Source organism: Cyprinus carpio, chromosome A10, assembly GCF_018340385.1.
Source record: "Cyprinus carpio isolate SPL01 chromosome A10, ASM1834038v1, whole genome shotgun sequence".
Taxonomy (NCBI): Eukaryota; Metazoa; Chordata; class Actinopteri; order Cypriniformes; family Cyprinidae; genus Cyprinus; species Cyprinus carpio.
This window is the reverse complement of record NC_056581.1, coordinates 15,560,511-15,588,061: the sequence shown is the minus strand read 5'-3', so window position 1 is coordinate 15,588,061 and position 27,551 is coordinate 15,560,511. Positions and strand designations below refer to the sequence as shown.

General features: G+C 37.2%; 1 protein-coding gene across 4 annotated transcripts; it reads left to right on the top strand.

The window, feature by feature from the left end:
• The first annotated feature begins 860 nt into the window (after positions 1-860).
• On the top strand, positions 861-26,335 carry aak1b (AP2 associated kinase 1b). 4 transcript variants are annotated; one of them, XM_042765366.1, is made up of 21 exons: positions 861-1,866; positions 4,446-4,564; positions 5,181-5,289; positions 6,505-6,647; positions 6,980-7,101; positions 8,608-8,689; positions 8,885-9,017; positions 9,748-9,851; positions 10,015-10,100; positions 10,186-10,352; positions 10,985-11,067; positions 11,532-11,843; positions 12,522-12,697; positions 12,823-13,043; positions 14,131-14,229; positions 14,639-14,698; positions 15,492-15,596; positions 16,248-16,349; positions 17,294-17,404; positions 17,726-17,830; positions 25,005-26,335. In XM_042765366.1, the coding sequence occupies exons 1-21, from the start codon at positions 1,701-1,703 to the stop codon at positions 25,604-25,606; spliced, it is 3,207 nt and encodes a 1,068-aa protein (XP_042621300.1). In that variant the 5' UTR covers positions 861-1,700; the 3' UTR covers positions 25,607-26,335. The 4 variants fall into 4 exon arrangements, with proteins under 4 accessions (XP_042621300.1, XP_042621302.1, XP_042621301.1 ...); XM_042765367.1 differs by having other exon boundaries at positions 862-1,866; positions 14,149-14,229; XM_042765369.1 differs by lacking the exon at positions 25,005-26,335 and adding an exon at positions 19,025-20,732 and having other exon boundaries at positions 862-1,866.
• The last annotated feature ends 1,216 nt before the right edge of the window (positions 26,336-27,551 follow it).

Genomic DNA, 27,551 nt, shown 5'->3' with positions numbered 1-27,551 from the left:
TGACATTTTGCAACAACTACAACAACAAAAAGTAATTTTGTAATTATGTACACAAAGCTCATGACAAGTCACTGTGTCAACTTGTTATTTGCATAGGAAGTTATAGCACCCCCTCTTGGTACGAGTTGACAAAATTAAAAGTACCACTGTTTTACATAAACCTGTTTCACCTGTTTTTTATTGCAATTAAAATCATGTTGTGCACAATTGTTAATCAATCAATCAAACAATAGATTTAAAAAATTGCAGTAATGTCTGTCTTGCTTTTGAAGTATGAAAGCAGTGACCTATTTCTATTTTATGAGTTAAAGATTTGTAATGCCCATTTACATTTGCGTAAAAATATTTTCCATGTATAAGTACATTTCTTATATACCATATTTTAAATTCAACATTATATTGTCAAATTAAAAAGAAAAACAAATCTGAGTAGCATTTTAATGTTTGTAAAAAGAAAAAAAAAAGTTAACAAAAAAGTCAAATCACACCAAAATATTTTTTATTAAATAATAATTGAACAATGCTCTCGTTTCTTTCCAAAGTCAATATCTTTCCAAAACGTTGCAATCATGATAAATCTTTCTTTTATAGTATCCAGTAGCTTTTGTCAGAATGTGTGTAGATTGATAGATAGATACACACACACACACACACACACACACACACACACACACACACACACACACAAACACAAACACAAACACAAACACACACACACACTCTGCTCATATAATATTTAATTTGACCTCCTAAGGTCAACATTTTCACTGCCTCCTTCGCCGATCATCTGCTTAAAGGGGAAAAAACGACTTTAATTATCAAGAATTTCAGACTTTTATTATAGTTTCTATAGTGCTTGCTTCACATTTCCGGTGTGGTTTCCGGTTAGCTGGCGCATCTGCAGCATCCGAAGCGGCAGACGAGAATCGCCATGAGCAACACGTTCATTTCTGCCTGAATCTGATTCTATCCGATTAAAACCGAACCGCATCCGTTCATCGTTCACCGGCAGCCCTCTCTCCGACGGGAGCGCGCAGATGAGATGTGTCACGCGTCTGAGCAGGTTTTGCAGGAATGCTAGCGTTAGCGCCTAGCTGACTGTGTTGAATTTAAATGATACTATTTTCAACAAACAAGAGACGAAATAATATGATTATGGGTGTTTAAGTCATGAAATTATCCCTTATTCTGATTAATATCCGCATGTCATCTTTTTTTCCGTGAAAAGTGGGTGGTTTTTCAGATGTTAATGAGCTGCACAGCTGGCTGATGATGGAGAGTTTGACTTTCGTCCATCAAAACAATATGTTCTCTTCGCTTCTCGTTTGAAGGTTCATTTTTCAACAGGGTTTGAATGTTTACATTGATTTGAACTGGATTTAAATATTTATATCGTGATATGGGCCCGTGTCCCTTATACAGACACTAGACAAACACTTTAATCATATCAGGCCATCACTGATAGACGCTGTTTATTTAGGTGTACTCAACTGTGATGTATTAATCTAGTACGTATACTGTTTGTTTTCATTTACTAGTACGTTTTTGTTGCTATACGGTTCATTTAAGCTGCGATCAGCACCAGAATTGGGCTGCGAGTCCATGTTTGACAGCTGATCTAAACCTCTGGCATCAGAACAACAAGGCCACTTCAGTTTCTTATAGACTCAGATAAGTAGTTAAGGGATCGTTGATACATCATGAAGAAGTTCTTTGACTCCCGGAGGGAGCTGGTGGGCTCTGGACCCGGTTCTGGAGGGGGAGCTGGAGGTTCTGGATCCAGCAGCAGTGTTGGTGGGAATTTCATCGGACGGGCTTTCACTGTCGGAAGACACCAAGTCACTGTAGAAGAAACTCTGGCAGAAGGTACGTCAGGCTGTTGTTCAATATTTTCCATGCAGGCCTTGAACCTACAACCAAGATCCAAATTTGACTATGCAATTTATAAATGTTGATTTATTGTGCAGACTTTACAGTGTGCTAGCGTTCACATAGTCATGGGAAACCTGGAAATATAATGGAAATTTGCATAATTAATGAATTAGTTTAGAATTCAGCTTTACAATATTTCATTCAGTCTCAAAAATGGGTTTTAAAAATCGTTATCCAGTATTGTGAATCCCTGAAGAAGTCATATATATATATATATATATATATATATATATATATATATATATATATATGTGTATATGTGTATGTATGTATATGTGAAATATTTTCTCAAAGTTCACATAAAATTGCAGAAGCAGTTTGGCCAATGTTGATGATTTCAAAATGACCAAATACTGAATGATCTATTTGCCTGGTTGACATATGACTACTTCATGTTTTCTTTTCAACCATCTTGATGTTCAGTGTTGTACAGCAGTTAGTTACAGATAATTGAATCCAGCAAACATGTAGCATGGCCTGATGGTGAACTGTGCTTGGATCTCGGCACTCTTCTCAACTCCTCTGGCAGCTTTATTTAGTGGCCTAAATCCTCTGTCTGGAAATCCCTGCTCATCTGTACTTGGGTGTTGACATGTCCTGTGCTGGGACGTCTTATACATCTAAAACTATTTTAAAATAATTTTATAGATTTCTGTTTAAAATTAATAATATATTCATTAATATTAGCATGCAGTTTTTGTATTCATTAAGAGACTATATGGGGTATTTGTGCTTTAAAAATTAGTTTAGCACACTGTATAAAAACTAAAATGATATAGACTACAGTACTGTTCAAAAAGTTAGGGTTCACTACAATTTTGTTTTAATATATATAAAAGATTCCCTTTTTTTTTTAGCAAGGATGCATTAAATTTATCAAAAGGGAAAGTAAAGACTTTTACATTGTTACAAAAGCATTCCATTAAATAGGTGCTGTTCTTTTGAACATTCTATTTATCAAATAACAAATCCTGAAAACAAAAAAACAAAAACACATATTACAGTTTCCACAAAAATATTAAACAGCACAAGGGTTTCAATATTGATAATAAAAAATGTTTTTGAGCAGCAAATTGGCATATTAGAATGATTTCTGAAAGCTCATTTGTCACTGTAGACTGGAGTAATGATGCTGAAAATTCAGCTTTGCATCACAGGATTAAATAAATAAATAAATAAATAGAAAACTGCTATTTTAATGTGTACTATTTCACAATACAACTTTTTATGGATCAAATAGATGTAGCCTTGGTGAGCATAAGAGACTTCTTTTAAAAACATAAAAAAAAAAAACCTTTTTGACTGGTAGTGTGTATATATAAAGTTACCTGATATATTGATGTTGATTTAAAGATCCATTTTTGAATGTGAAATTTAAGGGCACAGTTCACCCAAAAATAAACATTGTGTAATTATTTCATCTCCCTCGTGTTGCTTTAAACATGGGTTGCTTTCTTCCTCAAAGGGAAATTAAGCATAATATTGACGCTACTTTTATACCACACTATGAAAGTAAATGTTTTCCAGGTAAATACATAAAAAGCATCCTGCCTAAAACCTCTTTTGTGGTGGACAGAAGAAAGCTGATTTAGATTGGGTAACTACATGAGAGCAGGCGTTCATTGCATCATCATGAACTGCATGTGTCATCAGTAATGTAAAGGAAACGGTTGTTTGCTCACTTTAATTTGATTTCCAGTTCACAGATGGAACTAGTAACAAAGCTAATAGACTTTCAGGCCTGGTGCATCTCAGACTCGTCTGTCCTGTTCAAACACCTCTCAGCATCTTTTCTCAGCTCTGCAATATAAAACCAATAGCAGCTGCTTTGCAGAGAGATAATCTTGCTGATTGTTTGACTCTAAATCAACTATTCCTGTATAGCGCAAGATCCTTGATGAAATATCTGTGTCCTACTTTCCTCCACCAGCTTCCCATGTGTCTGCTTTGAGAAATAACACCACATTATGCCAACACAGCAAATCTGAGTGCAAACATACACAGCCTCTGATGTCTGGTTGTGCATATAAGCATGAACTATAACACCTAGAGTACATGCTTGGACTAAGTGTCTGTATTCTGTTCACATTTGCCCGCACCTGCGTATGCTTTTTCTGAGTGCTTCCACTAAAACATCTGGATCAACAAAAACAGAATTTAATGCTTGCATGCAGAAATGTGATTGTGTTTTATGAACTTGCAGACAGGGCAACCAGACAGTGATTGAATACAAAAAGTAATACATAACGTTAAATAATTAAGAATAATAATAATGGGTACTGTTTTTTTTTAAAACGCATAATGTATGCAGTATATGTAATTTTATATCCATATAATAAAATATTTTTATGTAATATTTAAGTAAAAAAAAAAAAACTTCTATTCTGTGGTAAACTGATATAAATGTCCTGCTGATTTACACACGAAGGCAGTGTTGTGGTGTAAATAGCTTACATTTGCACTCATCTAGATTTCAGCTAAACCGCCTAAACTTTGTGTGTTTGCCTTTGTAGGTGGCTTTGCTATTGTCTTCCTGGTGCGGACCAATCAGGGAGTGCGCTGTGCCCTAAAGAGGATGTACGTTAACAACGAACATGACCTGCAGGTCTGCAACCGTGAGATCCAGATCATGGTGAGTGTGATGAAAGGTCTCCGATGCTTTAGCAATGATGAGAGAATTGCCTTTCGAGACATTTTACATTGTACAGTCATAATTTACATCACTTCAAATACTTAAAAGAGGTCAGTATGATTTATTTGTCAAAGAAATGAATGCTTTTATTCAGTAAATGGATCTAAAGTGACATTTAGTTGATCAAAAAAAAAAAAATCATGAAAAAATGTATCGGTTTCCATATTAAGCAGCACAGCTGTTCTCAATGCTGATTATAATAAGAAATGTTTCTTGAGTACCAAATCAGCATATTAGAATGATTTCTGAAGGATCACACTGAGGACTGGAGTAATGATGCTGAAAATTCAACTCTGCCATCACTTATAATTTTAAATATTTAAAAATAAAAAAATAGAAAATTCTTTAAATTGTAATAATATTTCACAATATTATTTTTTTTATCATATAAATGCAGCCTTGGTGAGCACAAGAGACTATAAGAAATATTTTAAAAAAACTGACCAACCCCAGACTTTTAAATGTTAGTCTAGGTACAATACAGTATTCAGAGTTCAGTCTTCTTGTGATAGCTGCTGATTCCAACTCTTTCTGTTCTTTGTGGACTGTGTTCCAGCGGGATCTCAATGGTCATAAGAACATCGTTGGGTTCCTGGACTCCAGCATCACGGCTGTAGGAGGTGGAGATGTGTGGGAGGTGTTTATCCTCATGGACTTCTGCAGAGGTAAGTCTGCTTTTCAGCCCCACGATGCCTCTGCACACAGCCGCCTTGTGCTTTATGTGGGAAACCGAACATACAGTTAGCAGAGTAAACTTCTCATCAAGTACCACCTAGATGGCATACAGTGTGGAAAATGATGGGACTAAAGCTACAAAAATTCCAGTATTAATGTCTTTCCAATGAAAAATGAACAACTAATAAGCTGTTCTTTTTTTCCAATTGTCTTAAATACTATAAAACTGACAAATATCTCATTTTGTAAAATGTGCTGTGTAATCTGTAATATTGATGTCTCAAGTGTATTAATTCTTAGGAAAATGTTTTCACTATGGTATCCCTAATCTCCATTTATGCAGAACTTGTGCGTTATTTATACAATTCATCCACCTGGGGGCATTCTTTATATAGATTTCAGGACTCCATCATAGCCTGACGTGACCTTTTCTCCTTATCTTGTTGTATATTGCGAACGCTTTTTATTCATCAAATAATTATAAGATTTCCTGGCTAAATCTCATTGTGGCTTATGCACATTCAAAAAGGTTTTTGTCTCTTCCTGTGAAAAGCTTTCTGTATGTCTATATTGGTTTATTTTGTGCTAGATGTTATTGTAAATCCTCAGATAGATGATTGGTTCTTTGATTCTTCCAAAAGAGCTTGTTTCTTTGTTTTGAGTGTTCACTAGAGGCCAACCATTTGGATGTACTGAATGCGTTTTCAGAAGGAGCAACTGTCACGTGATATTGATATTAACAGGGTGCACAAATTTAAATACATTTCCAGAACTGAAATTCATTTTGTTGACATTAGAGTTAAAGGGGGATTTTAGCTCTCTCTTTCATAAAATGCTGTCAACAGCCAAAAAAAAAAAAAATTAAAATCTAAATCTTTTTATCAATAAAATATTCTATAAATGAATTATATATGGTAGGAATAAAACTGTAAAGTTTGGTCTAAGTGCTGCTGAAGTGGAGATTTCTGACTCTAATTGAAATCTACATGTTCAAAAAGAACAAACACTTAAATGTGTATTTTGGCTGTTTTCATCCTGCTAAAAGAAGACATGTTATGGAACCAAAATAGTTTACCAGTGCATGGAAAATCAATGGTTTTGCTTTGCTTTGTTCTGGGTTAAGATTTCTTCAAAATTTGGTATTAGTATTGATTTGGAACTGAAGTATTTTAACGTTTGCCATCCGTACATTTGTTTATGCGCAGGTGGTCAGGTGGTGAACCTCATGAACCAGCGTTTGCAAACAGGCTTCAACGAACAGGAAGCGCTCCAGATCTTCTGTGACACTTGTGAGGCCGTGGCATGTCTGCACCAGTACAAAACTCCCATAATCCACCGAGACCTCAAGGTTCCTTTATTTTCTACTGTTTTTCTTTTTTTTTCTGATCTTTCCCATCCTTTTGTACTTCTCATGAGAAGCATTATTTTCTAAGAAGAGGAAACTGTTTGAAACTTTCAGTTTGAACCCTTGATGGAATGAATCATTGTTAACAGTCATTTGTGACTGACTGTTATAGTAAAAACCACTTTATAGTGAACACTTGATTAGTAGGCTGAGACCAACTCCTTGGGCTTTTTCCTCAAATTATTTATTTCATTAGCTGAAGATGCAGTGTTGTACTGGAGTGTAATTTGTGTTTTTTAAAAACATCCCCTTGTGATGTCTGTCTCTCTTTGCAGGTGGAAAACATCCTCCTTCATGACAGAGGACACTATGTTCTGTGTGATTTTGGTAGCGCCACCATGAAGTTCCAGAACCCCCAGAATGACGGAGTGACCGTGGTGGAGGATGAAATTAAAAAGTAATTCTTTCCAATCAGCCTGTTTCTGTGAAATTGAATTTGTTTTATAACCAGTGGCGGTCCGGCAGAAGAGATTTTACTCATAAAATCCACTGTTTTAATCAATTTCTTACTAATGTGCATAACTCTAATGCATAGAAATTATAAATGTGTATTCTGTTTGACATTTTCTCTCTTGTGCGGTACCTGTGGTGAGTGAAATCGCTTCACGATTGCTAGAGAAGGCTATTGATCATTTAGGCTCTTGATCAATGGGGCAGTCATGGCCTAATGGTTCGAGAGACGGACTTGTATCCCAAAGGTTGCGGGTTCGAGACCCTTGAGCAAGGCACTGAAACCTCAACTAAGCCACAGCTTGTTTGTGTACTTGGATGGGTTATATGCAGAGCACAAATTCTGAGTATGGGACACCACACTTGGCTACACTTTGACTTTTGCTCTTTCACTTTCAGAATGGATATACATAGTGTTACAAATTGATGTTTGTAAAAGGCACTGCATGATATTTGATCCATTAACTTTCATATTGACAAGTGTTGGGTGAGTGATTTGAAGGAATATAGCATGGTGTTAATGAAGACTGGGGATATTAGAGAGAGAGATCATATACAGTATCATTCAAAGGTTTAGGGTCAGTAAGATTTTCTTTGAAAGAAATTAACTTATATCGAGAAAATATGCATTAAATTGATCAAAAGTGACAGTAAAGACATTCATAATGTTACAAAAGATCTCCGTTTCAAATAAATGCTGTTGCAAACGTTCTATTTATCAAAATATCCTAGAAAAAAATGGATCATGGCTTCAACAACAACAACAACGTGAAGCAGAACTGTTTTTAACATTGATAATAATAATAGTAAATATTTCTAGAACAGCAAATCAGTATATTAGAATGATTTCTGAAGGATCGTGTCTCACTGAAGACACTGAAAAAGCAGCTGTGCCATCATGAGACAAATTACAATTGAAAATATTATTATAACTGTTATTTTAAATTATACAATATTTCAATATTACTCTATATCTGATCATATAGATGCCTTGGTGAGCATAAGAGATTTCTTTTAAAATACATTAAAAAAACGTACAGAGCTCAAACTTTTGGATGGGAGTATGTTTGTGTATTTCAACAAAACACTGGATATGATGGGACACATCAGCCTCTTAAATAAGAATTCGTGAGTACGGTTTATAAACTGAGGGGACAGATTGCAAAACCGTCCGCATGGATTGTTTTTTTTCTCCTACAGGTGACTTCTAGGGCTCCGTAGATATCTAAAGTAATAAATGTAAACAATTTAATGTGTAGCATGTTAGAAAATTGACATAGAATATATTGTATTTTCTGCTTTCCGTACAGTGCTATTAAACTGATGCGAATAATTTAAAAAACACTATACTGAACGATTCAAATATGGTCACAGATACATCATGCATTCCTTAAAAATAACACTTGTTATAATACAATGTTTTATTTAAAAAAAAAATGTCTGTTTTGTTTAGGTACACAACTCTGTCCTATCGCGCTCCTGAAATGGTGAATCTGTACAACGGCAAAATCATCACCACTAAAGCAGACATCTGGGTAATTAAACATCTCAAAGATACGAAAGCCAGTCAGAAGATATTTAAAGTCACTGGCTTTTTCTTCCACTTTTTGAATCAAACTTCCATGCCTAAATTAAAGAACAGTAGTAATAATAATGTTTAATCAGCTTTATTCAAGGCTGTTATATTGTATTATGACTGTATAGTGACTTGGGCTTTTCTTTTCTTTCAGGCAATGGGCTGTCTGCTCTATAAACTCTGTTTCTTCACATTGCCCTTCGGCGAGAGTCAGGTAGCCATCTGTGATGGCAACTTCACCATTCCAGACAATTCTCGCTACTCCCCGGACATGCACCGTCTCATCCGTAAGTATCTGTCTCTTTCTGCTCACGTCCCGCACCGGGTTTCTGTTGCTGTCTCACCATTGGCTCAGTACGGCTGTGGGTCTCACTTGAAAGTGGTGGTTCAGCCAAAAATGAAATTTTGCTATCATTTATGCTCCCTCATGTCATTTCTTTCTTCTGTTGATCCCAAAGGGGAATGAGAAAATCCTAGTCATTGATGGTCTGATTATGGAATTAGATTCCATGTATTGTCCAAAAATGACAAAACATATGTCTTTTGGAGCACAAAATAAATTTTGAAGAATGTTGGTAACAAAGTTAATTGGCCAACATTCTTTTGTATTTAGTATAAGAAATAAATGCATACAGGTTTGGAATAGTGAATAAATTATGGCAGAATTTTCATTTCCTTAACATTTTAGGCTGTTCCTCACACAAAGCTTGACAGCCCCAGTCCTCATTTATTTACTTTAATTATATGAAAAAAAAGGCAAGGATATAAAGGAGAACTTAAAAATCGTCTCCTTTTGTGTTTCATGGAAGTAGAAATTGGTTTTGAACAACTTGAGGGTGAGTAAATGATGAAGCATCTTATTTTTGGATGAACTATTCCTTCAACTTCCTTGTATCAACAAACACTCATACTGATCATCAGCTCTGCCCTTTACTATCTGTCACGTGGTGACGCTCAATCTCTCTTTCTTCTACTCTCTCTCCTCTTTCCTTCCCTCTGTGGTGGTGATTTTGTCAGGGTACATGCTGGAACCGGACCCTGATAGGAGGCCTGACATTTATCAGGTGTCCTACTTTGCTTTCAAACTGGCCCGACGGGACTGCCCTGTCCAAAATGTCAAGGTTAGTCCTTTTGCTCCCTCTTCTCTCAGGTCACTCTCGGCCTGTTGTTGGGTCAGTGCTTTTACCTCTGGGATCAGTTCTTGGATTGGGTGCTTGTGTGTGTCAGCCTGCAAGAATGCCTGAGATCATAAAAACAAGACTAATCTGAAATATGTCCCCCCAGAATTCTCCCATTCCTGCTAAACTTCCTGAGCCAATCCGAGCGAGCGAAGCAGCTGCGAAGAAGAGCCAAACTCAGACCAAGGCGAGGTACGTGATTAGAGACTCCATATTACTCCATACTGCTGTGCTCATTAAATTTGACCTGACATTGTGTCTATGTTTTGTCCTGCAGACTTACAGACCCCATTCCCACCACTGAAACCTCCATCACTCCACGCCAGCGGCCCAAAGCTGCACAATCCCAGTCTCAGGCACTAGGGGGCATCCTGCCCATCCAGCCTGCTGCCCTGACCCCACGCAAGAGAGCTAACTTGCCCGCAGTGGCCAATCAGCCAATAGGTACCAGTATTATGAACTATTCTTCAACATTCATTGTATATTAGCATAAAATACACTTACAGCTACACTGTCATCTCTGAACCAGTAGCAGAACTGAAGCATAATGACTGTTTTACAAACATATTTCCCCATAAATTTAATATTAAACAAAATTAGTAACATTATTAATTTTTACTTTTTATTATGCTTTTTTTTTTACATGCAATTGTATATAAATAATACATTTTATTTAATACTAAAAAGCTTATTGTGAATGTAAAATGTATTACATTTTAAATGCATATAATTGTAAATGTCTGTTTCTGAGCTTGTGTTATAAATGTACTTCTATATAATAACATTTTAATTAACATTAACATGTTATACACAGATTTATAGTAAATATGTAATTATGAATATTAGATGTAAATTACGTAACATTTTAAAAATGTATATAATATAATTGTAAATGTTTCTTTTTAAAATGTCTTTTAAAGTGTATATGAAAAAATGAATTTATGTGTTTATAATAAGTTTATATTAATGAGTTTGGCTGATTTCTCTTATGATGTATATTTTGTGATCTTTTAAGTGTTGATCTTATTCATTCAAAGTAATTATTAAAATGTTCAATTGTTCTCTGTGTTTTTCAGCTGTCAGTGTGAATTTGGCTCAGCCAGCTGCAACGCTACAGTCTCAGAAAGCCCAGACGTCTCCGGTCCCTCAGCAGAAAACGGTGAGTCTCTTTACTCTGTCTGTACCTCACTGCACTAATCAAAACCTACAGTGCTCAGCTGTTTTAACAGAGCAGGAAGTATGCTACGATTACAAGCTACAATAATTTTGGTTAACCAGGAACTGAGATAAAATGGCATAAAAATAGTGTAACTTTGTTCTAATTTAACTAATTCAATTTAATTCCATAACAGAATATGTGCAAAAACGACTGATTTCCAGTTGGTAGGATGAACAAATAACCCTGCCTCAAACTCACTTATTGGTTGTGAGAGATGCCAATCTGTATATTGGTTTGAAGTCATGTAAATCAGCATAAAGTGGTGAAGTCTGGGTAAACTTGTCACTTTATTTTAACCGATTTCAATAACTCCTGCCTTTAGATTGCATTTATTAATCTAAAGTAACAGTCACATGTAAAGGTCCCATTTATGGTTCACATCATAGTAGTTGTCTGTGTGACAGCCCATGCAGCCCATCCCCGTCACAGCCGTGGCCGCAGGAGGGGGTGTTCCAGTTGCAGCTGTCAGCCCTGCCCCTCAGAAAGCTGTAGCCACTCCTCCTCCATCCAGCCCCGTCCCACCCACCGCACCTGCACGGAGCGCCCGTCGTAAGCAGGCGTCTGCAGCTCAGCAGCAGCCGGTGCCCATCCAGCCCACTACCGCTCAGCCGGCTGGTGCCCCGCCTCCAGCTCAGGCTGACCCTGCAGCGCTGCCGCCCACTGTCCAGCAGCCAGAACCTCAATCCCAAATCAGCCCAGAGGTGGCAGAAGAGAGGGTAATCACCTCCATCCTGTGCATGCTGCCCCATCCTGTTTGATTCAAAGAGCTGGCAGCCTCACTCTCACTAATGATGCACCTCATGCAGGGGCTGTGCCTCATCATCCATTGTGTTGCATCCATCTGTCCATCCTTGGTTTGTTTTGGATCAGCATAGATGGTTTTGATTGTTTGCGTGATGGATGTTTGCTCGTTTTGGTTTATTTGCTCTGAAAATTGTCCAAAAACTATGACAGACAATGTTTTTGTTAATACCATTAGAGTTGTATGCTTTCATTTTTGATTTGCTGAAATGTTCATTTTATGGTTTTTAGGCACTGTTTACACTGCATTCTGAATTGTTTGTTAGTTCAGATGATGAAGTGATGAAATCAGATCAGTTTGTTCAGGCAGTGTAGTAATTATCCAGTATATTTAGATCAGTTGACATAGAAATGACTTGAGCATCGGAAAGATGCTGAGAGGGACAAAAGAAGTAATGTATTATTTACACACTCATCTATTTCTCACATATCTGCATTCATTAGCACTTCATCAATCACCTTTGGTTTTTCATGTTTGTTTGGTTTTAATTCGTACCATTTCACTGCATTTAAATTTAAATTGTCACACTGATATCTTTGTATTTTATGAGTTCTTACTTGCTTATCCTGCTGTCTTTTCATCATCTCCTCAGCCTGCGGCCCCTGGCCTGTCCCAGACTCCTCCTTCGTCCCCAAGGATGGCCCAGAAGGCAGGGCACAGACGCATCCAGAGTGATGTTACTCACAGCGCTATGTTCGGTGTGCCGGTCAGCCAGTCCACTCAGCAGCTGCAGGCAGCCACAGCAGAGGCCAGCCTTAACAAGTCAAAGTGAGAAATCTAGAAATATAGAGTGAGATACTGCAATTATATAGCCTACATAGCAAGAAATGTCAAACTTGAACCTACTTGAATCTATTTTCTGAATACTTGTTTCTCTGTTTGGGCACAATTAGGTCAGTCAGCGCCACCCCATCCAATTCTCCCCAGTCCTCCCAGCAGAGTGTGTACCAGGCTGCCCAGCAGGGCAGTACTTCTGTCCCTCAAGCTCCTGCCTCAGCTGCTAGCCTGACAAGCCCCCCAGACCAGCCCACCTGGAATCCTTTCGGTGATGACAATTTCTCCAAACTCACAGCTGAGGACCTACTCAACAAAGACTTCACCAAACTAGCTGATGGTAACTTTGTTTTCTATAGTACTATAAAACTATGGTACATCTTATCACTGCACATCCTGCTCTCTCTCTCTCTCTCTCTCTCTCTCTCTCTCTCACTCTTCCTCTCTCCCTCTCCATACAGTGGACATAGAAAAGAATCACCCTCATTTAAAATAATCACATAACATCAACATGTGAGAAAAAAATTAAAAAACAGAATCATGGAGTTGGAAAAAGGATCACCCGCCCCTAAAATGACTTGTAAACTCAATCAGGTGTAGCTGATCACCTTCTCAATGGCACATAAAGCCATTTAACATTCAACTCTGATCAGCGGTGGTCATTTTGATCAGCTCAGCATGAAAAGAGCTTTTTCTGGAGCATTTCAGTCCTTGGTAGCGCAACTGAAGCAAACAATCAAATATGGGTGGCAAGGCACTGTTGATCTCTGGGATAAAGTTGTGGACAGGCACAAGTCAGGAGATGGACACAAAAAAATAAAAATTCAAAGGCTTTATCAATGCTTAGAAGCAGAGTGAAGTGTATTATTAAGTGGAAGGTATTTGGTACAACACATACCCTCCCTGGATCAGGACGTCACTTCAAACTGAGTAAATACAGCTGAATAAAACAAAAACCGTGTCCATCTTCATTTCAGGCTGCAAAGCAACAAAATTTGATTATTTTAAAGGGGGGTGATTCTTTTCTATACCCACTGTATTCCCCCCACCCATCTGTTTTTTTTTTCTGCATGTTGCTATGTATGGTTGTGTGTGTGATAAATTAAAGGAATAGTTCACCCAAAAATAAAATTCTGTCCTTGGTTCAGCCTTAATTTTATGAAACTATGAGAACGTGGTACCGATGTCACATGGACTATTTTAATGAAGTCCTTACTATCTTTCTGGGCCTTGAACATGGTAGTTCAATTGATGTCTATGCAGGGTCAGAAAGCTCTCGTATTTCATCATAATATCATAATGTATGTTCCGAAGATGAACAAAGGTCTTACAGGTTTGGAACGACATGAGGGTGAGTAATTGACAGAATTTTAACTTTTGCGTGAGCTATCACTTTAAATTTAAAATTGAAATGATCAGTGTATTAGTGTTTTTGATGTTTGCAGAACCTGTTGAACCTCTGATTGTCACTACTGAGACTCTTATTCCCGGGCTGGAGGCTGCAGAACCTGCTCCTCCATCTTCTGGTGAGTGAACTGTCAGCCCTAAACTAATGTTTCTCTCTTACATAATATGATATCAATATAACACTGATAGTGACATCCTGGCTTCCTGTTTGTCTGTATTTGACTATTGATATTCCATTCATGTGCCTTCAGTCTCTCTCTTTATTTCTGTACGATTCATGGCCTCCCTTGCTACATAATGGCACATGTTCAGTACATCTGAGGTAGTCGAACTCCAGGAATCAGCAGGAGACTCCTTAAGATGAATCACGGCCCACCAGTTATCTCAGCTTCCCTGCTGAGCTACTCGTCAGAGTCCACCTGCTTCCTTTATTCACACTGACTATCACTGTTGATTGACTCCCATTAATGTTCAGCACTTCTTGTCCACTTTATTATTTCCATTTTCTGTTTCTCTGCACTCATACAGCTGAAAGACCTGCTGACATTCTGGGCTTGGAATTAGGAGCTGGTTTGCTAGCTGTGCCAGGTAATCCAGATGTCCATAACAGCCTTACCTACCCTTTACGCACCTTTGTGATCACACACCTGCAATTGTTACCAAAATACCAATGGTTTTAAATATTGCGAATCACAGAAAGTGTACTTTTAATTTTTATTTCAATGGACAGTCAGTCTTTATCCTTTTCTAGTGATTTTCGATGTAAAGATTTAATAATAATTACAAAAACAAAGTATTTAAATCAAAAGAACAAATGCAAATTGAGCAAAGAAACAAAATATAAATTATAATTTCATAAAGCTACTTAAGTGCTTTTTCAGATATCTTTTAACAGTATCAAGTATTCAAGTAAAACATTCAGAAATTTGAAAAAATACAAAACTAATTAAATGTAAAATAAAATTACTGAAACAATTTTTATTTGTTATCATGCATTAATACTGATTGGTGAAGTTGACTGAAAAACTGCTCTTAATTAATTTTAGTTTCTATTAAGTTTATCATTAGGCATAATTTTGTGTTAATGTTTAATTTGTTGATTTTTGTCCCACTTTTTGCATTTACTGCATCAGTAATGGTTTGTCTTGATTGCATTTCTCTTTTACGTTGTGTTCCCAGGCTGCATTGTACAACAGATAATTTAGACCCATTAATAATACTTCAGCTGCTTATTTCTGTTTTTTAAAAGTTACCTTTTTCTAATCATCAGTCTGGCATTCAAACCCTCCATTGTCCTTTTTCTTTCCTCTTAGTTTTTGTAGAAATACATTTCTGTGTTTATTCTGGCTAACACTGTCTTTTTTCACTTGCTGACTTACAGAGAAACTTATAGAGGGCCTGAAGTCTCCAGATACCTCTCTCATGCTGCCTGATCTGCTGTCAATGGCTGACCCCTTTGGTAGCTCCATTGATGACACTAGAGATGGTAACAGCTTTTGATGACTGTCTCGCTGGATGCTTGCCTCTTTTACAATAGCTTAACTAAACACTGTCCTCTTCGCTGAGACACATGATGTTTTCCTCCTAAATGTTGTTGTGTAATGCAGTATAAGCAATCCCTGTATTATTTGTGATAGCTTGGAATTTTGTCTTCTTGCCACATAAAATTAAACTTTATTTGTTTAGACATTGAGAAATCAACTCAAAAAAGGTTTGGACAACATCTAGAGTAGTGTTATGGCATTGCATTAGTAGAAAAAGCTGATTTATTGCATAGTGATGGGTCTCAGAAATATTGTGTATATCAAAAAGATGAGGGGCTCAACACCGAACCCTGAGGTACACCTGTAGTTATTTTATATGACTTGCACATCCCTCCTTTCTATGATACCTCAAAGGATCTAATCATCATGTAAAGCTCAAAACAGCGAAACTAAGTTCTTATTATGTCCATTATTGAAAGAAAAGAGTCGCATTGTTAAAGAAATTGTGCATGGTCCATCAGACTAAAAATGTATGTTCGATTTTAAAAAGTGTTATGAAAGATTCCGGTGATGTGTTTGATGTGGCAAATAATTTACAATGTGGCATTGTCTGTTTTATTTTTCTTTTTTTTACTTGTTTTACTTATTCCCAGCCAAAACGGAAGTGTGTTTGGACTCTCTGATTCCTGGCTTGGAGCCCCCTCAGGCTCAGCTACACCCTGTGGAGGCAGATCCAGTTTCATCAGCACTGGGAGGTAAAAAATATGCATTCGAAACAGACAAGCCTCTGTCTAGCATCCTAGCACCCTGTCGAATACTTCAGTGGTTGCAGAATATTTTCTTTGTGTGGACAGTTGGCCTGAGGCTATGGCTGATTTCTCACATTAAAATCTCTGCCATCAGTATCCTTTTCCCCCACATTTTTAAGGATCCAGTATGTTAGTTAAATGCAACAATTAATTGCAGAGGTTCTCATAGGGGTCATGTAATGAGGAAACCGTTTTCTTGTATCTTTAGATAAAAATGAATTCAGTGTACAATGAAAACACTGTAAATGTGTGGTCACATTTACCATTGTTTCGCAGGCAAAATCCAGTCATTTCAATAGGAATCCACACAATTGGGAATTTCACCTTTGGCCAAAAGATTTCCCATTTTGATTTGGCAACGGGTTCAAGTTGGTCATGCAGAATTGCTGTGTTGCCCAACAGAAAGCTGCTCGGTTTAAAAGTAATTTGAAATTGTAATTTGAGTGAACTGTGCTTCATCCCTACGCTATTGACAATAGAGAGTGGACCATTTTGTCTGCAACATTTTTCTAAATCAACACCATAAATTTTACAATTCAAATAGTTCCATTATATATATTAAAAACAACTTTCTGACAGATGTTGAACCCATGACTATCCACATTTACTGGTCAATAATGCCTGTTTGGTGGCCAGATGGGGCACAACAAACTTTGTTTGACTCTACAAACCTAAAAATACAACAGAATCATTTAATTTTGAGTGTCAGGAAAAAGAGCAGAAAATCATCCTGAAAACTAAATTATGACTTTATAGCACAAAACCCTTGACTAAGATTAAAAGTGAACCTCCAAAAATAGAAATAGTATATGACCCCCTGATTCTTATGTAGTTCATGTGATTTAGTGATTTCATGCGTTTCCCTGGTGTTGCTCCCCACTGTGCTGTAGACCCTTTGATTGGAGAGGACTCCTTGCTGGGCTCTTCTCTCCCCTCTGGCTCCGCCTACTGTCTGGATGACTTTGCACCTGTTTCAGGAGGCCCCTCCCAGAATATACCAGGTACAACCATTCACTCTTTTGTTCTGCTGGCATTTATAGCTTATGCGACCTGGTGAGTCATAAAAGAAGTAAAGAATGGTAAAACTGTAAAGCTTATTTAATTAAAAATTAAAAATATTTATTATTAAAATACAATATGCACTTTCTTGACATTTGTTAAGCTTTGGTAGGAAAGTGTCAGCCAAAAACATTAATGTGAGCATTTCAGGGTTGACATCATGCTAACAGTGCTGCATTTTTCTCACCCATCTTTGTCTCTCCCTGCCACCGTCCTCTTAAATCTTTTACCCGTGATTTGCCCCAACCCTCATCACCTCTCAGCTGCAGACTCCTGTTTGATCTCAGGCTTTGAGCCTCAGAGTGCTGAGACAGCCAATGAAGATGAATTTGACCCCATACCAGTACTGGTCTCCAAAAACTCCCAAGGTAAGCTTTGAGGAACCAAATCCTTTTGTGAGAATGAGTGAGCAATTTGCTTCTTACTGTCAATATAATGAAAACAAAGTTATGCATATGTGAGAACTGTACATTTTGAGTGCGTTCTGTTTGGCAGTTGCAAAAATGCAGAGGGCAATAGAAATTGCCATAGACTGTCATACAAAAACATTGTTTTTATTTAATACTATTTATTGAAGAAAAGTATACATTGTCAATCTGTGATTTTGCTTATGTAGGCGCTATAAATACAGTAAATCAGTATTACAGTAATTCAGGTACTAGTTCTCAATTTATTTTGAGTTATACCTGACAAGAGTACTTGAGGGTGTGGTTCATATTTCAGTCATTCATTCTCAAATCAGATTGCACTGGATGCTACACACACACACACACATATATAAATAATATAAGTTGTGGCATATAACCAATGAGGACACTGCAAAAAGAGCATGTTCTGTTTATTATTTTGCTGTATTAATTCAGACAAGTCATTGTTATTTTAGCTCTATTTTTGCACTATTATAATACTTAGTAATATTTTGAATTAGCTTCTTTGGATTACATTTAGATTTTTTTTAGTTTTCATTTTAATTTCAAGTTTTAATAATTTTATCATGTGCTTTTGTCATTCTTATTAGTTTTTTAAATATATTTTTTAATTAACTTATTTCGTTTTTAGTCATTTTAGTACTTAAACTTATTTCTTTCATTTAGTTCATATGCAACATGTCTTGTTTTCAATTTTTTCCCTATTATTTATTTAATTTTATTAACAGCTTTATTTTAACTACCAATTTTTTTTTTAATTAGCAGTAACAACACTGAGAAGAGCTTATGTTTTTTTGCCCTAACTTGTAGATTCAGTAATGGTGCACAAATCACTGAGGTTCTCCTATAATTGATCAAATTAACCTCATATTTTTACGTTTAGTGAAGTCTTTAGCTGAATCAAATATCATCTAAAATTCCTTTATAGTTTGTTTGCGAAAAAAAAGAAAGAAATTAAGTTGAATCTACCCAACCCTATGCATGATCTTTCGTAAGAGTCTCTTGACTTTTCGTGAATGTTTACTATCTCTCTCTCCCTCTCTCTTCTGCTGTCCCCTTCCTCGGCCTTGTCTTAATCTTGTTTTCCTCCCTTTCCTCCTCCCCTAACCTTCCTGTCCATCTGGCCTCTTCTAGGAGGTCACTCTCGCAGTAACAGTGGCAGCTCTGAGTCCAGCCTGCCCAACCTGGCCCGTTCCCTGCTGCTGGTGGACCAGCTCATCGACCTCTAGACCGTACAGATAATTCCTGCTGTGCTGAAGATGACGCCAGCCGCTGTAGTCTTCTGCCTTTAACCCTGAATCCCTCCTGCTATCCTTTGTCCTGTCCTCCACCCTCTTTTATGGTCCATTTCCCTCTTTAATCAGTTCTTCATCATTCCGTCACTTCAGTTTCTTCCTGTTCATCACATCTTACGTTTTATGTTCTTTTCCTGCCGCTGTTGTCCATCAGTTCTCGTCATCCTCACCATCATCGCTCGTTTGATTTGACATACACGGCTTTCCTCCCCTGCACCATGACATCTATCTCCCTGATGAGTTTATGTTCAACTTTTTTCATTCAACTCTGGTGCGACCTTTTCTACAGGCTCAAAATCCGGTTTCCTCATGCGTCCATATCTGTTGTTCCTTTGTGCATGCACATTTCATCTGCCACGCAGTCAAGAGTGAGAGCGTTGAGCATCAAACATCAAAATTGTTCTTCTCTTCAGTCTTTAGCCGTGTCTTCAGTGGCACTCGGAAGCTCGTCTCCAGATTAAACACATGGGTTTTAGACTCAAGCAGTTGGCTACCTCCAGACAGAAAATAAAGTACGAATCGAAACAAATGTTTACAGACAGGATTATTTTCCCTGGATGTTTACAGACCGGCAGGTATGCAAGCACAGCTTGTGAGAATTTATCTTCACCCAGACTGACCGCAGGGTACGAACGGATCCTAAAACTTAATGTAGAGTGATTTCAAAACTTCAAAACCGGCTAGAAGCTCCTCATTGCCATCAGTGGTACTCGTTCGCCATCTCATGATCTCCCTACCATCATTTCTCTGTTATTTCTTTGTAAATAGCTCTATTGATGTTGTACGTTGACTTGAAACAATGTAAATTGGTGTATATCTGCAGTATCTGACCCTCCCGCCCTCAAAAGTGATTTGTTCTCCTGTGTATAAAGCATCTGGTCCAAATGTCCAGCGATTCCTTCAGAGATCCCCGTCTTACCCCGTAGTATACATAATGAGATAATTTAAAAGAAATATTTCCTATACGGTTAAGATTATATGTGAATATGAATAGAGTGTTAGAGAATGAATGTATGAATTGAGTATCCATATATAAATGCAGACATGTGTATATGAAACCTATTTAAGAGGAAACTATCTCTTTGTTCTGTGTGTTGAGATGTGTTTGCGAATGTAAATTGTCAGTTTCATCTTCTAACGGCCAGATCGTCATTGCTGAACAAAGTCGATTAAGAAAAGAGGACAATCTTGAAGCATCCTGACACAGTTTGACGCCATTCGTAAGCAAATCGACTAGATTTGTTTTTGGTTTTTCGTTGCCTTTTATTCTCAGATGTTTATCGTCAACAAAAACAGGTTGTAGTCTTGAGGGAAATGCTCTACAATCCTCAACGGAGTATGTATACAAATCATCCTCGAAACTACAGGCCGATGCCATGCTTTCTTGCACAATTCTCGTGAATCAGACGCATATCAAAGCATGGCAGTGTTTATGAATATGAAGTTAAGATATGTCTGTGGCCAATCTTCATATCAGTACTGTACGTATGTGTGTGCGTGTATGTGTGGATGTGAGGTAAATAAATAGCTAGTCTTAGTTGTTGAAAGTGGTGAGGTCGTTGTGTCTTTGACATGGTTTATCTGCTTCATTCAGACAGCTGGACCCGCAGCAGGCACCTCTGTTTCAAGCACAGGTTCTCTTTTCATTCACTGAGAGTAATTAGACTGCCAGATTGAGAGCAAATGGGAAAATGCTCGTGTTGACGCTGTACAAATTTTAGCAGACTCCCAATCACTGGCTGCCATACTATAGAATTGAAAGTCCTTTGATAAGATCCAGAAAGGGGTTGAAAAAAAAAAGATCAGCTTTTTGACATTGTTGAATCAGTAGGGCTGGGCGGTTTCCACAGAGATTTTGCTTTACTTGCATCTTGCATTACTTTAGATGTATTTGCACAGTTATGAAATATTAACAACTTTTCCCATGCTGTCAGATTTGACTTATATGATCAGAAAAGTTGGAACTTCCTGTCTTCAGTTTATTTCTGTATCTGTTTGAATTTTTTTTTTGTTTCATTTTTTTACTTGCATAAGAGTTTTATTTTTGCATAAGTTTTCTTTTTCCATTTTATGCCAGATATACCCAAAACTTTTAAATGATATATATATATATATATAAACTTTAAAACTACAAAACTTCAGAGTCAGTAAACACATCTCACCAAGGTTGCATTTATTTGATCAGACATACATTGAAATTAGTAATTAGGAAAATTTAAATGTTTTTACAATTTATAGTAACTGTTCTCTCTTTTTTAATATGTTTTAAAATGTGATTCATCCCTGTGATGTTAAAGCTGAATTTTCAGCATCATTGGATCAGTGTCACATGATCATTGAGAAATCATTCTAATATGCTGATTTGCTTCTCAACAAACTATTATTATTAGTATCATCATCATTATCAACACTGAAGTTGTGCTGCTGGAAAGTTCAAAAGAACAGCATATATTTGAAGTAATATTCTTCTAACATAATTTAATGCATTTTTGCTGAACAAAACTGTATCTGCGCATTTTTTGGATTTCCAACTAATAAATATACTGTGACATACGTTAACGTGATATAGAGGTTTTTAGCTATACCGCCCACCCTAAGGTTCTGTAAATGGAAAACTTCCATGAAAGTTTTGGATGTTTTATGAGGTGTTTTGTTTGCTTGGAGGCAGAATAGCACTGCACTTCAGCGATCCTCTTGCGGAGGAAAAGAGATGCTGCTGGGCCTTCATTACTGATATTTGTTGTTGGCAGTGTCGATTATGAGATCGTTCTATATCCCGCCTCTCCTCTGTACAGCCATTCGCAGACTCTCATGTTAACCTATGCAATCCTAAAGCTCCATCTTGTAGTTCTCAGTAGAGGTCTTTGCCCCGCGGGTAGCGTTTGACTTGTGTTGTTGTGCAAAAATCAAAGTTTCCTTTTATGTGCTGTTTTTGTTCAGAGAAAAACAATATTTATGACCATGTTTAAACACAGAGTCGGAACCCGATTGGTCTCTGTAGCAAACACCCTCAGCCCAGTGTTAGAGCAGTGATGGGTTCATGTGCACCTTCTATTTTTGTGAAAACCAATAAACAAAGAAAGGGGTGTTAAATAAACATGTAAATGTTAATGTAAATTGTGCCAGTGTTAATTATTTATCCGTTGAAACGTTTTGCATCCTCAGCAGTCAAGCAAATCATGTACATCAATGAACTTTAATTATAATCTAATATAATATAATCAGAAATTACAAAACTTTTTTTTTAAGTCTTCGGGAATTAAATGCATTTGACTGTTGGTAAACAGAGAAAAATTGAAAAAGAAAAAAAACTAATTAAATTTTGTATCAAAATTTATTAAGAAGAGTGTCAAACAAATGCACTTGATTAATTGAAAAATTATTGTACAATTATTTTTATTTATTTATTTTACCAAAATTGAAAGTTTTATTTTTTAGTAACAATTTTAGAAAGGTCAGACATATTTATCAACAACTTTACGTGCGTAATATTGGTGATACTCAAGCCTCTATTTCTTCCTACAGTCATAAATATCTAATCATATACTGAAGGTGTTTGGGTTTTTCTTAGTTATCATGGTACAACATTTTGCTGGAGGTCTGGCTGACAGAGCCTTTGTCTTCTCCAGGTAAGATTTCCTCGTCCTTGTTGTGGCCATTGTCTGTCTCATCTCTCTCTCTCTTTCTCTCTTCCTCCTTTTCATTTGAGCTTTCGTTCTCAACACTGACTGAAAGTTATACCGAAAGCTATAAGACTGAGGTGCAAAAAGCAAATCATTTTGATCTCCACCTAAGACCTAAATGTGTGTTTACTGATACGGTGCCCATTTGGTAGGCCAAGGATATTGCAAAATAGCATTTAGATGAAAGAAATGGACTCCTGGAAGACACAAAAGGCCAGGTGGCTCAAGTTAATCATGTTTTAGGGCACATCCTACAAAACATCTTTAAAGACTTAGTTCTACAGCATCCAGACCCGAATCAGCCTTCAAACCTTTCAAGTATTAATTTTATGTTTGTTGTTCTTATTATTTTTTATTAATCTAAGTCATAAACCAACCGCCATTCTCTTTCAAACAAATAGTTTCACAAGCCAGTGCAGCGGGGATGCCTGTAGGAATTTTGCTGTTTAGGAGACTTTATGATGTTTCATTCCATTAAAATAGAATTTGTTTTAAAGCAGCTCTTAAAGAAGGGAGTTCATGAATAAAATGGAGCTTCGGAGCAAAAGCAGCCTAATTTGGTATTGTGCTTCAGGCCATGTGTTTTCTGCTGGCATTGTATAACAAAAATAGCCTTCTTCAAAGGTGCGATTATCTGCACTTTTGAAGATTGTACAAGCCGTTTCTGCTGCTTCTGTATGCAAATGAACACTTTTGTCATTGGCTAACCTCTTTTCATGTGAAATGTGTAACATCCTGAATAGATGACTAATGTGGGCGGTCATGTTAATGTTCACAATGTCTGGACGTCTATAGATGTTTCTTTGAATGGTCTGGTTGGACTGGTGATGGAGGTTTTTGCAAAAAAATTATTTTTTAACATTAAAAGACTAATGCTATATTAAAAACTGGTTGATTGGTTAACAGTTCCCTTATTCTACATGGTGAAAATTGTAGAAAAGAACAAGTCCTCTTATAATTTAGTGAAAAAACATAAATTGACATTTGATGTTTTTTCATTGAACCAACTGTTGTTTCTTATATTTTTTTCTTATTAATTTACATTAGGGTTTTATGTTACATCTTATGTTGGCAAATTGTTTATTGCATTATTTTAGTATCGTGCGTTAACAAGATGGTGTTTTGTATTTTTGTGCATGACGTTGTGCACCTCCTATTTATTAGTATTCACCACAGCTTGTGGAAAAGCTACTTGTGATGAATTTTGATTCATCATGTGGCTTTCTCATTACCACCGTTTTTTTTTTTTTTTTTTTTTTAAGGTGATTGTCAGTATATAAAACATATTTTAATAATTTGGAGGCTCAACATTTTCACCATTTTTAATGAGATATACAGTAAGCTTTTATTACTTAATTACTATAAATTTACATTCTATCTGTAAGACTAAATGTTCCTAAAAACCTTTTAAATAGTAGTCATTATTTTTATTCATCTTTGTCCTAAACCAACTGTCACTCTCTTTCAAAACAAAGCATTCCACCAACCAGTCCTGCAGAATTTGCCAGGATGCCTGTACTGTAGCTATTTATTTACTTTTTTCATAAATTTCACTGATTTTAAGTGGGAGTGTTTTCCCCTTGAATTTTTTGTTTTAAAAAGTCCCCAACCCCCCCTCCTCCTGCAGTCACTAACTTTATCCCTTAAACCTCAATGACACATTTCAGCATGAAAATAATATGTTCATGTCCTCATGAACGAATTATAAAGGCTCGTCTACAAGTCCATGCATCGGAATGGTAATGCATTTTATTTAGCACTCCGTACAGTGTCAGATCTATAATGGTAATTGATATTGTTGCCCTTTGGCTTGACTACTTTATCAAACAGCTAATAATGTGTTGTTAATGTCACCCAAACCATGTTCCTGTTTGCCATCTCAGACTGCTAATGATATGAAAAGTCCCACTCTGCAAATTGAGGAGATTGGTTTCATGTATGTTAAAGTAGGAAACTGAATTTTTGAGATTGTCTTTGGCAGTTTTAAGTAGAAAATGCTCAGCAGTGGTGTTGACTGATACATTTGCACATGGTTTATCTTTTAAGCATCAGATAGTCATGTAGGCAATGTAAAAAAAAAAAACCCTGATGACCACAGGGAGTCTTTAATTAGTTTGAACTTATTCTCTCTTGCAGATGATCTGCCTAACGTCAACGGCTATGATTCTTCATCAGGATCCAGTAACATCCAGAGCTCAGATGTTCCTGCAGAGGAAGATGAGGTTGTGCATGCGTGCAGTGGCTCAACGCTTCTACTGCTGGACTCCAAACTCCTCAACACTACAGCTCTCAAACTCTCGCCATCGTCCTCCCCAGACGTCTTCTCAAATGCTCCATTCCCTGGATGTGGTCGAGACGGTAGGGACATCTTCACCGGTGCTCCATTTCCTCAACTTCAACGAGCCCATCCGCAGCCTGATGTCTTCCTCCAGGCCCCATTCTGCAGAAGGAATGATCTGTCTGGACCCCAACATCTAACGAGGTGCACAAATGGCAATGAGGCTATTCTGCCCCATCCACCTGTGCACAGTCAAATCCGCTTTCCACATTGCGTCGAGGCTCCGATGCCCCAGCAACCCATTGCCGCCCACCGCGTGGTCTCCAGTGTGGGCCAGCAGGCAGCCGTGAGCTCAGTCCCCGTTGGGCCACTTCACTCCTGGACGGTAGGTGTTCGAGCAGTGATGGACCCTTTCCTGGCAGCCCCCTTCCAACCTCGGGGCCCATTGGGAAAGCCTTAATGTTTGAGAATGTTGTGCCGTCCCAGTGCTGGTTATATCTGTGGTGGAAGCAAATCTGGCGTAGTCTATCATGAGACGACTACCTCAGTCCTCGTGACGCCATCTGGCATCACCGCAGCACTTTAGCTCACCTTCACTACGATGTTCTTCCTCTGTGCATCGCTCCACCAGGCATGAAGAGAGCGATTTCATCTTTTGTTTGATATAATGGTCTATAATCTGCGTATATTCATCCAATTTCTTTTTGCAATGGTTTATACATTATAAGCTTTTTTTATATATATCATACATAGTATTAAAAAGGATGTAAAATGTGAAAATAAAGGAAGTTTGTTGCTTTCGGTTTACTAGTTTACAGGGAGCAGCTGATGGAACTATTCAATGGTTTTTAGGCTTTTTGAAGAACTAACTACCTTTTTGAGTCTCAAAGCTGGAAGAATTTCCAGAACCTGGTGACAGAATTGTGTTGAGGCCTTATGACAGGTAAACACAGCTGGAGAATCACGAATCTTTGCTGTTCTTGTTAAACCCAAGGTACTGTAGGCGTCCTAAGCTGGATTGGAATGGACTGTAAGTAACTGACGGTCACATCCACATCATCTAATGCAGTGAAATAAATCATTGAAGCACTTTTACTATCTGTAATCGTGGATATTGTAGTTTTGCTATATAACAATCTGCTGTATATTCACTGTGTATTACGTGTATGATAAATCTTTTCTGTTAAAATGTCTTGTCTTTGACTGTTCCTTCATAATTTAATCATCCCTTTTTGAACACCAGCAGGACTTACAGGCTGAATATGTATTATTTATTAGGGGTTCAAGTGTGTATCGCGGAAACCCTATTGTATTTAAGATTTTCAAAGAGCACCATTCTGACATAAAAGTGAATGGGCAGACCAAACCGTAAGGTGTAGAAACTTGAAACTTTGATGTTTTCTAGTACCCACCCCGTCTACAAAGTCACCAAAGCTTGCCCCAAAAGTACGCAATCGCTCATAACTCCTAAACATTCTGTAGTCTTATATCATAAGAATCTTTGGCTCAAGAGGAACTAAACGCATGTGTCAGATTGGTTTGTGGCATGGCTAAATTTTCAGCCAATTTAGATGTTTTGAAAAAAACCTACTTCTTTAAATTGGTCCTATGTTTTCACCCAATCAGACCCACAGAAGTACAAAAAGATTCTCTGGAGAGTGAATATCAGTAATTATCAAAGAAAAGTTGAGTTTTTGACATCATCAAGTGGTCAAGATTTTGACTCACCAAAGGGATGCCAAAATGTTCAAAAGTGGCAGGGACACTTTTCATAAAACGGCTATAACTTTTGAGCAGAGTGAGACCAAACTTGAAAGGCATATATAAGACCTCAATCTGAGGTCACATAAGAAAAATAGTGGAGTTAGGGCACTGTGTGGCGCTATAATAGGACCAAAATTTAAAAATGGCTATAACAATATAACCATTTGTCTGAGTGACTTGAAAATTGACAGGCCGTGTCTGTGTCCAAAGTGCCACAACTATCTATGAGGACATTCATGTATCTCGAAAAAACATGGCTGTCATTGGGCAAAGAAATCTGAGCATCTATTAGATGAGGTTAACTGAAACTCGGTGGGCCTGTTTGACTCTCAGCCCTCATGGTCTGTGAGTAATTTGAAAGAAATCAGCCACCGGGGGGCGAAGTCGCATTTTTCGAGTGTTTAAACGTTTGTATATTGAGCGATTTTTCACACATACGTTATTCATATTACATTTTGTCAAAATTTGCCACTTCATTTGTTCTGTGGCACCAGTTTTTAAAATTATGCCACATTTTGATTAGAGTGAAACCCAAAAATGTTATAACAGAGACTTTGCAGTAGCATTTATTTCAAATATCTATATACTGTATACAGCAGAGTGTGTTTGCATGTGTGTAAGCATGCTTAGAGGGTATTAAG

Excerpts from the sequence above, each read along its gene's own strand:
- aak1b (XM_042765366.1), top strand. The coding sequence starts at position 1,701 with ATGAAGAAGTTCTTTGACTCCCGGAGGGAGCTGGTGGGCTCTGGACCC. Across the intron at positions 15,597-16,247 it reads CATTGATGACACTAGAGATG|CCAAAACGGAAGTGTGTTTG; the intron begins GTAACAGCTTTT and ends ACTTATTCCCAG. Across the intron at positions 17,831-25,004 it reads GGTCTCCAAAAACTCCCAAG|ATGATCTGCCTAACGTCAAC; the intron begins GTAAGCTTTGAG and ends TCTCTCTTGCAG.